At 31.3% G+C, this 13078-nt stretch overlaps 1 protein-coding gene across 1 annotated transcript in view; it reads right to left on the reverse strand.

Annotated features, from left to right (window-relative positions):
* The window catches only part of LOC133194128 (cytochrome P450 3A11-like), a 29529-nt gene extending 28133 nt beyond the window's left edge, over window positions 1–1396 (reverse strand). Inside the window, exon 1 of the mRNA XM_061330103.1 lies at window positions 1215–1396. Coding sequence (XP_061186087.1) covers window positions 1215–1288 — 74 coding nt within the window. The 5' untranslated portion in view covers window positions 1289–1396. The remainder of the gene's footprint in view (window positions 1–1214) is intronic.
* Window positions 1397–13078: the final 11682 nt, after the last annotated feature.

A 13078-nucleotide genomic window follows, 5' to 3' on the forward strand; every position in this document is an offset into this window, starting at 1 on the left:
AGAATCTAGGTTTAGGGCTGGGTTTGTCGGGGGGGGGGGGGTGTACTCCCCACAATTTTTTTGTGAACTTAAATTATTACTTTTAATTAATTAAAAAAATGTTCTTTGAAAGGCTGGTACCCCCGTTAACAGACCTTAACCTTCCCCCAATAAGCTTTTGAGTTGGGAGAATTCTCCCCCTTTTGAGGGGGAGGGGGGGGGGGGCTAGTCGAAGATTTTTAAGGTAAGTTGTCAATTTATTTCCATATAATGCCCAGTCCTTTTTTAAATTGATCCTATATACATGTCTGACATTTATTTTTTCTGCATTACACCTATAGAAGATTTAAACATTCCAAATTAATACAAGTGGTTATATTTATTTTAACCCTGTTTGTCATCTTTCTCTCATTATGTTTGGCGGGGACTTCAACAAATGTGAACAATTAATATGACATGGTTTGCTTAATCATTGAATCATATAATAAAGCAATTATTGATTTTTGGTAAAAGCTATGATTTAAGCACCTTGCCCTTCGGGCTTGGTAAATATTGTTATCCTCAGGTGTCTAAATCATCGCATTACCCTCAAAAACAGCAATAATTGTATAATATCTAGAATAACATGTGCGAAATACCCGACAAAACCACTTCAATTTGGATACAAGGTGTCATAACATATGACCCTCTCTCTATTTCAATATGACCCAATTTACATACATTGTATTAGAATTATTGACCAATCTAATTATATTAGATCTTCAATCCGCTCAAATACTTGTTTTACATAGGAGCGAGTTCATGTTCTTGAACGAATATGATCAATATAATTCTTATCGTATTGAATTCTTGATCTATCGACATATTCTTGCGTAGCATTTAATTCTCGACATATTGATGAAATAAACTATTCTGATGCAAAATTTAAATTTATTTTTGTTACGAGGTCATGTTATTCACGTTTATCGCCGTTTTTTCTGGTATTTCGCACATTTTCACCCAAAGTGTTCCTGCATAAAATGCTGAGGATGTTTCGATTGTTAAAAAAAAAGTCCCATCAAAACGCATTTAAATTCAAGCCTTATGAAGCCGTGAATGTATTACCCTATCATATATCTGAGACCAGTTCCTAGGGTACAGATTTGTGTAGGATTTTATATACAAAATGAATCATTGTGACGAAATGCATCTCTGAATAAAAAAAATTAAATTATACTTGAAGCTGTGAAACTTACAGAAAAGCTGAAATGCACAGCAAGACAAGCGTTAATATCCAGTTGTTTATTTCCACCAAACCCCAAATGTCCATGTTTGTCCAGTCCGTTTGGCTATTTATAAAATAAACTGGTGTCTGGATCTCTTAACTAGAAATAATCCGAGCTAGTTTTAATAGACCGTCTGTCATTGAACGGAATAAAAGGTTCGTTTTATGCAAAATTCATGCACTGTGAAATCTTAAATAGATATTACATATATGTAAAAAAGCTTTCGTCTGAACTTAAAGGGTCAGTGTTCTCAATTTTTACCTATACATTCATGTGTCCCTATACACAATGTTTACATTTGGCTTAAAGGCACGATGACTGTCATACAGATATAAATAGAAAGACCTGTTTATTTTCTGCACAGTGTGAGAAATTGCCTTATTAAGTAATAGAAAATGTTCGTGCTAATCCTTGGCGTTAAAGGTCATTCGGTGGCAAACACCATCTGTTTGACTAAGCAATTTTGACATTAGTTTAGTAGAGATTGTCCTTATTAGGAATTATAAATAAAAATTAAACCATCAAGAAACCTTTAGAGGTGCTAGGACTGTTGGAAACAAGTCCTAACTATACTTCAAATGATTAACTATAGTCTTTCGAATCGAACTATTAACGGGTAAATAACTTTACAATTTAGCTGTTTAGGAAATGCATATTTCACAGTAAGAAAATACTTGCTACAGAAAAAAATAATGAGTGTGTTAAGTTAAAGTTTTGCAATTTAAGAAATTCAAAACTATGTATAGCAATCTAGATTGTTATAGATACTAGTAGTTTTGAATTTCTTAAATTGCAAAACTTTTTGGTAACAAGTGTACTTTGCATCTGATGTCTTGTGTTTTGTTTCAAAATCATGAAGTGTGAAGGGGAGGGAAGGGAGGGGGGAAGAAAGTACTAGATACCCAATGGTCATTTTCTGGTGCCATTTTGCTATTTTTTTTTAAATTTATTTTTATTTATTTATTTATTTATTTTTATTTCATTTTTTCCCATGTGAATAACAATCCTCCTTTTGTTTTGTTTTTTTGAAGAATGTTTTTTTTTTAAATATATAATTTGAATTTTGAAACACTTTAAGTATCAGTATTTAATACCAAAACTATGAAGGACGAAATTATGGAATATTTCTGCCACGCTGGATTTTCTCTCTCCTTAAATTCTAACTTAAAAGTAGGTAAATTCAATACTTTACAGTTGGAAAGTCTAATTTTAACCTTGGCTTTTTGACATTATAGACAGCTGCTTTCTCAATGAAAATGGAACTCGCAAGTTTTTATATCTTGTGATTGGTCATCTACAAAATCCTTCTGATTCTACATATAATATACTCTGAAGCTAATATTAAAAAGCTGATAGAGTTCCTCATTCACAATATCTCTGTAGTCTTTGGAGACCAGGTCTTCATCAATTTGTTGGAATTTCGATGGGCACAAATTGAGCTCCTTTATAAGCCTACCTGTTTTTTGTATTCCTATAAAGTAGAATTTATTCAAAAACCTCGAAACAAAAAGAGGACTCTCGCTGTGGCCCTCAACACAACATTTAGATATGTCGACGACATTTTATCAATGAACAATCGTTACTTTCATTCAAATGTCGACTCGCTATATCCCTGTGATCTCTAGTTGCAGATTTGTAGCTCGTTGTTGTCTTGTGGAAGTTTTCAGACCAGCGAAATACAGATCTGCAGCTAAGTGAAGTCGAAATAAAAAGAAACCACAGAGTCTGCCACATCTGTTTCATATGGATGTTTTACTAACTATAGATTATAATAGTCAGTAACTAAATTGTATGACAAACGGGATGAATTTCAGCTTTTCTATCGTCAACTTCTCTTTATTTATGTAGTAATATTCCAACATCGATATCACCTGCATATAGTGTTTATGTTTCAAAATTGATTCGACACTCAAGTGCATGCTTTGAGTACGCTCAATATTTAAACCACGAGGCAAACTACTGACAAATAAGTTGATATCACAAGGATTTCAAAAACCCCGATTTAGGTCAGCTTTTTGCAAATTCTACGGTCGTTATAATGACTTTGTTTGTAAATACAGCTCATTTTTGGGTTGTGTTTTGTCTGACATGTTTAATACCATTTGTTAGGTTATTGCTTTTATACTAAATTTGACTACTATTTGATCAATGCACAGGGCTCACGACGGGTGTGGTCGGTCGACAGGGGATACCTACTCCTCTTGGGCACCTAATCCCACCTCTGGTGTTTCCAAGTGTCAGTGCTTTTGCCCTGTTTACAGATTTGTTTACTGGATTTATTAGATAGATCACTGTTCGTCATCTTCACCTGTTAGATTTACGTTTTCTCACCTTCGGCATTATTCCGGTTTCTTCTGACATGTCAGTTAAAAGTTTCTAGAACTTTTTACCAATTGCAGACCAATGGACTCCAAATCATATAGATTCTGTTGCTGTGTTAACCTCCTTTCCATCTCTCTTTCAGAACGGTTTTGTAATCAAAATAAGCGAACATAAATTCTAGCTTCTTTAAAATACTTTAAATCGTTTTTGAAACTTCGTATTTGTTATTGGAGAGAAGAGAATTTTTCATGTTTGATTTTTTTTTTAACTCTTAAATGAAAATTATTTAAGAAATATTATTATACCTGTAAACCCATAAAATCAATATTATTTTGACAGATAAAAACATTTTTAATATCTATTGATTCATGGGGAATCGAACTCTTTATTGAAGAAGTAAAAATGTTACTGTGATTTGAAATTTTAAAATTTCTTGGAAAACCTGAATTTGAGGGTCTTCACAAATCATGAAAAAAATGGAAAATTAAGCTCCCACGAAAATTAGTGATTTAAAAGTAGTCTTCCTGTGAAAAGTAAATGTGATAAACAATTTCTTGATTTAGATATTAAAACCTTATTATCAGCCGCAGGGTCAGTTGATTTGTTTGTGGTTTTGTTAGAAAATGCGCATGGAGAAATGAGACATTGTTTTTATTGGTTCGGTGGAATAATTCCAAGACATGTATTAAAAATATGAGTGAAATTTATTTAAAACTTTATTTTTAAGAACTAATTGTTTTTATCTTTCATTTTTATTTTCATGTTTTTTTTATTGATGATTAATTTGTGATTTTATAAAAGGATTAACAAGAGGTACCCCAGACATGGGAGCGTTTAAGACATGAAATTAAATCGTTATGAGGTCAATGAATACTATGCCAAAAGTGATAAATAAGAGTTGGAAGAACTCGTTCAATCTGTTTATGCTACAGCTGCGAATGACACAATGGTTTTTTCTTCTATTCTTTGCATTTATTGTGTTGCCCATCACCGCGCCGTGCAGCAATCATCACCATCATCGCTCAACAAAAACAGTTCGTGTCTTATAATTCATCTTTGATTTCGTATCAACGAAATTAATTTATCTTGAATAGGGAATGCACTAAAAATTAAAGAAATTGTAGTACGTACCACTCCTGGGTATCTTGCAATGCCTGTATTTTTCTTTTTAGCTCTGTATGCGAATTTAAAATAAAGGTAATAATACTTTCTCTTCTTCGCAAATTTTGTGCTTTCCTTGGACTCATTATTGTGAAAAATACTTTAAAAGGTTTAATTCTTTGCAACGAATTTCATGCTTTGCACTAATCTCAACTTATTGATAAATTTGAACTTGTATGTGAAATCAGCATACTTTACGTAGTAGGTATGTTAATCAAAGATAAAAAGTACGTGTAGTAAGTGTTTGGTTTGCAACTTGAATTTTAAATTCTCGCGTTGTGAATATTTTCTTTAATACCCACACGTCACTGTTTGTGAACTTAGTGCAGAATAAGACTTAATATACGGATTCCAGCTAGGTTAAATTCTATTCTTTATTAATGCTTCAGCCTTCAATATTTCCCGAAAGTCTTCAACAATATCCCAAAGATTTGGCAAATATAGTTTAACAAATTCTTTCTTTCTTCTAAAGTCCTAATCAAGGTCTTTTCTGCTATATGAAATCGAATGTATGTACCTTTATTTGAATACTCTAAGAAATGAAAATAACATTAATATTACGATCTGTTTACAAATGTCATTTTCTTTAGGGCAGTTGGTGTTTATTCGGTGCTAAAACTGGATCTCGAGATCATCAATGATTGACTTCCAGGAAAACACCAAGGCATTCGTCAACTTTGCCAAGCTGTTGTTCAGCATTTTATATAACCTGATAACATTATTAATTTCAATTCTATATCGACTGCAATGTTTCAAAATATATTTTAAAAATGACTTACTGAGTTGATTTATATATATATATATAAGTATGTATTCAATTTAAGCAGGAAAAAAAAAACACACATCTTAGAGAAAGACAACAAATCTCTTAATCAAAAGGTAAAAATAACGAACAGTGATTGATGTGTAAAAAAAAAAACAAAAAACAAACAATGCAAATCTGTGAACAGAGCACTAAACATGTAACTCCGGAAATTCCAAAGGTGGGATCAGGTGCCTAAAAGGAGTAAGCATGCCCTGTCCACCGGCCACACCCACCGTGAACTTATGTTTTGACTAGGTAGACGGAGTATTCGATCATTAGTCAACCTAAGTAAATAACATTGGCCTAAAAATTGGCATGAAATATGTAAGTCAAAATACAACCCAATGCTAGGTTATATTTGCTAACAAGGTCAAGGTAACAAGTGTCACATAATCACCATATGCACCCAACGGTGAAATATTACTATATAATTTAATTCTGATTGTAACGCGCCATTTGATTGGATAAACAATTTACTTTATATCGTATAAATTGGGTTGCCTACGTCACGCTTCGCGGTTTATAAAGCGTAAACTGCCCCAACCCACTTTATACCGTATAAATTGGGTAGCTATTAAATTCATTCCTTAAATAAATAAGAAAAGTTGACCATGGAAAAGCTGCAGTCATATCGTTTGTCATACATTTTTCAGTTGTAAGTTGGCCCCTATCGTCTATAGTCAGTAAACATCCAAATATGAATCATATGTGCAGACTCTGTGTCTATTTCGAGTTCACTGGGATAAATCGAGTCGACATATGAATGGAAGTAACCGTTATTAATTGATAATACGTCGTCGATATATCTAGATGTCGAGTTGAAGCCCACAGAAAAGGTCATTGAAATCCCTGTAACATCAATTTATCTGTCAGTAGCCTGCCTCATTTTAAAAATTGATACTCAGAGCATGCTCTTGAGTATCAAATAAGAGATAAACACCATATGTAGGTGATACCGTAATATTACTACATAAATAAGGAAAGTTGACGACGCGGCTAGGATAAGGCTGTCCGATGAATGTCACAGTGTGCCAGCCGTAGTAACTTCTCTGAACTACCTAGATATGACGTCATAATGGCATATGACGTCAAGTCACTGCATACTTGAGTTGATATGACGGGGAAAGTGTCATAACTTTTACATTCCTTTCACATCACAAGTAGATTTTTTTTTACATTGATGTTTAATTCATGTGTCTGAATTGTTGCTTTAAGGCTGTAATGATGGTGAATATTTGCAGTATAATATCGTTATTACTTTTTCTTGTATAACATGTACGTATTCAAACAATTGAAAAAAAGAATGTGAAATGCCCCCTTAACGTGTCTGTAGACAGAGTTAGAATCTATAAATCTTATATATATTAGACTGGCACAAGTGAATAATAAGGATTAATTGAAGATATTCTGTGTGAATCTACTAGAGAAATATGTCCTCTAACTGAATTTTGCTGGGGGATCGTATGTAATTTATCCTATTTTGTATAAATTGCGATGAAGAGTGGAAAATGACTCCTTGTATGTGAGTAAGTTGAATTTCTCGTGAAATATTTTCTTATGAAATAAAATTCAGACTTGCCCCCAGCACTTTATATATACCCAAGAATACGTTGAATTGATTTATGTAACAAGCCGTTCACAGTAATTTTGTTTTTCACTTGTGCCGATGCGAGTTTTGTGCAACATTTAAGAAAATTTATAAGTGTCCGTCGCGTGATCAACACAGTCATGTGACATCACAAAAATGTTTTTTGTCATGCCTTATTCAACTTTCTTTACAACGTAACTGTGTATGTATACATACATTACAAATTGAACTCAAAACATTGCTCAATATAAAATAGTATATATTTAATGCATATTAAGCCTTCGGGCAGCCTTAACCCAGCTGCGGATGGAAAACTGAAATAATATGAAGTATAACGCAGTGCTTACATTTACAAAATGAATTTTTTTGTCTTGTCATGATATGAAGAAAGTTTAATACAGTGAATAGAATGAGCAATAGTTTATTATCACAACATGGAATTAAAGATTTGATTTGAGGTTTAAAACATATATCAAACTCATACTAGAAAACAAAAGAAAAGGCTGCTTTTTAAAGTCAGAATATCATATTGTTATCTGTGCTTGTAAAAATTGAATCTATTTTTTTAAATTCTGTGTAGGGTATTTGAAAAATTACTGCAGCAGTTTTTAAATTGTTTAGAATGGATAGAAGCAGCACAATTTGTTACGGTTAGAAACAACTTACGTTAAATGTAAAAAAAAAAAAAAAAAAAAAAAAAAAAATTATCAAAAATAATTGCATGAGTATAGAAATAAATTTTTGCGTCTGAAATCGGTTTTTGATGAGCTGACTTTACGATGATCGTCATTTCTAAACTCTGGAAATACAAATTATTGGACACTTAATGATTATTTAGTTGGGAAGTTATCTCTCTTATCATTAATAATCATTAAGAAGGTCCTTCTGAAATATGCAGCAGAACTGACTTAATAGCAAATTGTTTATGCAGAAAAAAAGAATTGTATAGAATTGTAAAAATACATTAATAAAAGATCTGGGGTCCGTTTTACAGAACAGAATATTTCATTAAATGTACATATAAAATTTAGAACGAAAGTCCATGACGAACCAAGTGTTCAGTAGTGTTAACTCCTATAATGTAGGTTACTTAAGGTTAACCAAAAAACCTATTCTAAAAAGAAGTCAATAGGATATATCAAATAGACATAAGTAAAGAAAATTACGATTAAACATGACAATCAGATAGTATTTACATCCTCTGTCAAAGTTTACTATAGTTGTAAAGAGTACATGGTCTAATTCGTTTCGATTTTCATACTGGAAAAATAAAAATATATATATATACGTCTTCATAAAGTACGTATAAGCTTTTAAGTGTCCTGGCGCCACTGTCTCCGAAATGTCCCCAAAGAAAAAGATAATATCCGTATGGAAAATTGTTATTTTATCTTTTAACCAGATATCAGTGTTGCTGAAGGTCACATTTAAATTAATTAAGTTTAACTTAACTGTATTTAATTGTTTTATTTTTAAAAGAAATTTAAACTTCATAAAAAAGTTCCTGGTCTGATCAATTTTTAACGTCTTTGCATTTCCATTTTTTAAACTATAGGCGAAATAAATCACTATTCAAAATAAAATTATAATTAGTGAGAAGGTGTCAACCAAATCTTAAATGACTATATATATATATATATATATATATATATATATATATATATATATATATATATATATATATATATATATATATATATATATATATATATATATATATATATATATATATATATATCTTTATTTCTTTAATTATTTATTTATTTCTAAAAGACAGTTTTGATGAAAAAATGAAGATAACAAACAGTGATCGATCTAAATAAAATCAACAAATATTACAAGTCTGTGAACAGGGCATAAAACACGGACCCCCGGAAATTTCAGATCTAGGTGGACTCAACTACCTAGGAAGAGTAAGAATCTAAAAGATTTGGTTGGACCACTTTTCTTAACTATAAGAATTGCAACTTAATTTTAAGAAAGAAAAAATTTGTACCTATGATATTATACCTAATGAACACATTCTCATAAACGTGTATGTTTCTTTTCATTGAAGATGATTAATGTCAAATTAATTTTAGTTCAAACTGAGTGTTTTGTTTTTCTAAATTAAAAAGCGAGCTAGGAGTACGTGATAGTTTGCATTTAATCCCATTATCTCCATTAACAACAAAAATGGACATCCTTGTGGTCCTGTTAGTTACTTATTTACATCCTCTTTGCACAGTTTATAATAGTTTAAAAGTCCTACTTGAATAAATTGAATAGTATAAATAATGTACAAAAAGCAAGAACAGAAAAGTACAGCCTACTCCTATAAACAAAATCTTTAAAATATTGTAATAATTTCACGCTTAAAGTAAAGTGGTTTTATTCTACATGGCTTTACATTGTGTAGTGAACTGAATGGATATAATGAAAATATGGCTAACGAACAGAGATTGATATCAAAATAAAACAAAACAATACAAATCTGTGAACAGGGCATAACACACGGACCCCAGGTAATTCAAGATGTGGGATCAGGTGTCTACGAGGATTAAGCACCCCGTGTCGACTGGTCACGTCTGCTTTCAGCCCTATGTATTGATCAGGTAGAAGGAATATTCTGCAGCCATTTATTATACAAGCAAAAAGTTATCATTTGGTATAAAATATGTCAATCAAAATAAGACCTTTGATATATAATGAATAATATTTATAACAAATCAAGATTGCTAGTCCCTTGCAACTTTTACTGTACTTGGATGAAAAGTTGATAACTTTGCCAAAAATACATACATGTAGTTTGCGGTAAAAGGTTATTTTTTGTGTTTTTGCATTGTTTTTTGTTTGTTTTTTCAGTGATTGCAGTTGTTCATCTTTGTATAAAGAAACAAAGAGACACATTTATTATTTATACTTTATTTGTATAAATTATTCAATAAAAGTGGCGAAAGTGGGTGGAATAATGTATTTCAATGTATTATCAAGAAATGGAAGAGAAAATATTCAATGGATATTAATACTCTTTGTTAAGCACATGATTTAAGAATATTTACATTTGAAAAAGTACAATTTTTTTGTCAAAATGAGAAATAAACATCACATTCAATATGATGTTAAACATTAAAAAGTGTTAAAGATGTTATATCATAATAATTACTAGTATATTAATTCAATAAGATATGGTAATATATTCTTTATTTCCTCAAAATTAATGGAAATTTTATATAATCAAATAATTAATTCATGTGATAACAAGATACATCTTTTTGCATGTAGATGTACATATACTGGTTTCGACGATCTATGGCAAATTGACTTCTGTTTAATACACTGTTGATGCAACAATTATTATATTGCGCTTCCATTTTGTAAAAGATATTTTAAAAAAACATGAACCTGAAACACAACCAATAAGAGATAAAATCTGTAATTCAGGATCCTGATCTTCAATCAAAACATACTCGTTGACTCAAGTGAAATTCTGAAATGTATTATAAATAATGTCAAATAATTTTAACAGGCACATAATATAAATATTAGAAATAAACGAATTTTGTAAATGGAGACAATACTAATTTCTGATAATTGAAAAATTTTATAAGACTTGACAGAAATATTGTGCGAATGGGTATAAAAACGCTTACCATTCTAAACTTCACAGAAAATTGCGGAGGAAGGGCGGAATAGGGTTACTCACAAAGTTGTACTCACTTCTATCCTGGAAGATACGTGGTAGGGTGATGAGTGACCAGAATTTTAGAGATTACAATTTGATTGGTCAATAGCTGCATATCCCAATATCACAATATAAGATGATCATCTCACATGCAGTAATATGTAACACTTTTGATTTTGTCATTCAAGGAGGATACCTATGTGATTTCTATGAACATTTTTAGGTAAACTTATATTCATTTTATATTCATTTTAGGTTTTCAAGTTGATCAATTTTAATAACAGGAGGAATTTGGGAAAAGAAATGATCAACGGCATATTGATTTTTTTACATAAAATTCAGTTTCACATAACATGTTGTCCTCATACTTTAATTACATTTTAGTTAAAAATTTCTTAAGTGACAATAAAATAGACAATTCTATTAAAAAAAATTCAGAGTATGTATGTAATTTCATTTGTAATAAGATCAATTTTTCAAATCTAAGCCAAAAAATATATATATGCTTTCTTTAAAAAAAAAAAAAAGATTTTAAAGTGATCCTCTTTAACCATATTTTGTTGCACTCCTGACAGCTGATGGGGATTCTTTTTTTTTTTAAGAAACATCGCTTTCAAAATTATAACACACAATAACTTATTCAAAGTTTGCCAAGCACTTCAATGATTTTATATATTTTTATCATTTACGGCAAGTTTTTCAAACTTTCTTGACGTCAAAATATAGTTTTTTCTTTTGTAATATATATTTAAAAACATATTTAGTGATTTTAAAAAAAAAACTATGTTGTAAATTGATAGTAAAATGTCCACAATTGTCTGAAATTTGTTGATAGTGTAGATAGACATCATGAATTCAACTACTAACAGTATCAAACATTTCTGCAATTTACTATTATATGATAGATATAGTTCATTAATAATTACAAAAGAATTTTGTTGTACTTTTGACTCCTGAATTCATGAAAATTTGGTGGCATCTTTTTAAAAATTTTCTTCTCAAGAACCACTGGACAGGAAAAGATGAAACTTATGTGAAAGGTTCATTACATACACTAGATTCAATTATGTTCATATAATAACCCCAGGGGGTAGGGCGGGGCCAAAAGAGGCGGTCAAAGTTTTTCAGAGGAATATACAGGAAATGTCATTAAAAATCTTCTTCTCAAGAACAGCAAATCCATGATAAGTCACATTATTATAGAGGTATTGTATGTTCAAGTTTGTTCCAATCATGACCCTTGGGAGTAGGGCAGGGCCACAACATGGGACCAAAGTTAACATAGGAATATATAGGAAATATCTTTAAAAAAATTTCGTTTCAAGAACAGTTTAACCATTATTAGTTATATTTATACAGAAGTATCCTCAGATAGTGTAGATCAGTTATTCAAATCATGACCCCTGGAGAAGGAACGGGGCCACAACCGTGGGTCAAAGTTTTACACGGGAATATTAAGGTGTAATGGCTAAACGCATTGAATACTTCATATATTGGAATGACCTGACAACTCTTAAAATGGACTAGCCAAAGGGTATATAACGCAAAGTTTTGGGAAAATCAGGCATTCAGAAGCTAGCTGAAGAAGTTGGCCGTTGGAGTGGTAATAAAGAAGTTCAGGGTAAGAGCAAAATAAAAGAATAAAAGTACAAAATGAGCACCAGTGGCAAGTATCCTAGGGAATTGATATTAATATCTGGATGCAGTAAATCTGAAGAAGATTGGACACCAGGTTCTTATCTATCGATAGGAACCTAGGAGAGAAACACGGTGCAAGTAGTACAGTCCCCAGTCCCCGTCTCAAGATAAGAGAAAAAAATCAACTCTGTGTGTTTTACCCTCAGACAGAGCAGTCTTAATAATCATTCCAACCATTAACTCAGAGTAAGGGGAAAAACCTATATACCCTTGTAAGAACCTGATCATACATTTACATAAGAAATATCTTAAAAAATGTTCTTCTCAAGAACAACTAAGTCACAATTAGTTATATCTATACTGAAGCAACCTTAGGTATTGTAGAATCAAGCATGTTCAAATTATGACCCCAAGGGGTTGGGGGCACATCAGAGGGTCACAATTTTACATAGGAATCATCTTGAGGTAGCGTACATTCAAATTTGTTCAAATTTAGGGTGGGTAGAGTGAGGCCACAATGAGCGATCAGAGTTTTACATAGGAATACATATACATAGGGAAAAATTCTTTGAAATTCTTCTGCTCAAGAACAGCAAAGCCATGATAAGTAATATTGATATGGAAGCCTCCTGAGGTACTATAAATTAAAGTACCCT

This window comes from Saccostrea echinata, unplaced genomic scaffold (assembly GCF_033153115.1).
Source record: "Saccostrea echinata isolate AGI-Se365-2 ecotype Australia unplaced genomic scaffold, CSIRO_AGI_Sech_v1 ptg000028l, whole genome shotgun sequence".
Classification (NCBI taxonomy): Eukaryota; Metazoa; Mollusca; class Bivalvia; order Ostreida; family Ostreidae; genus Saccostrea; species Saccostrea echinata.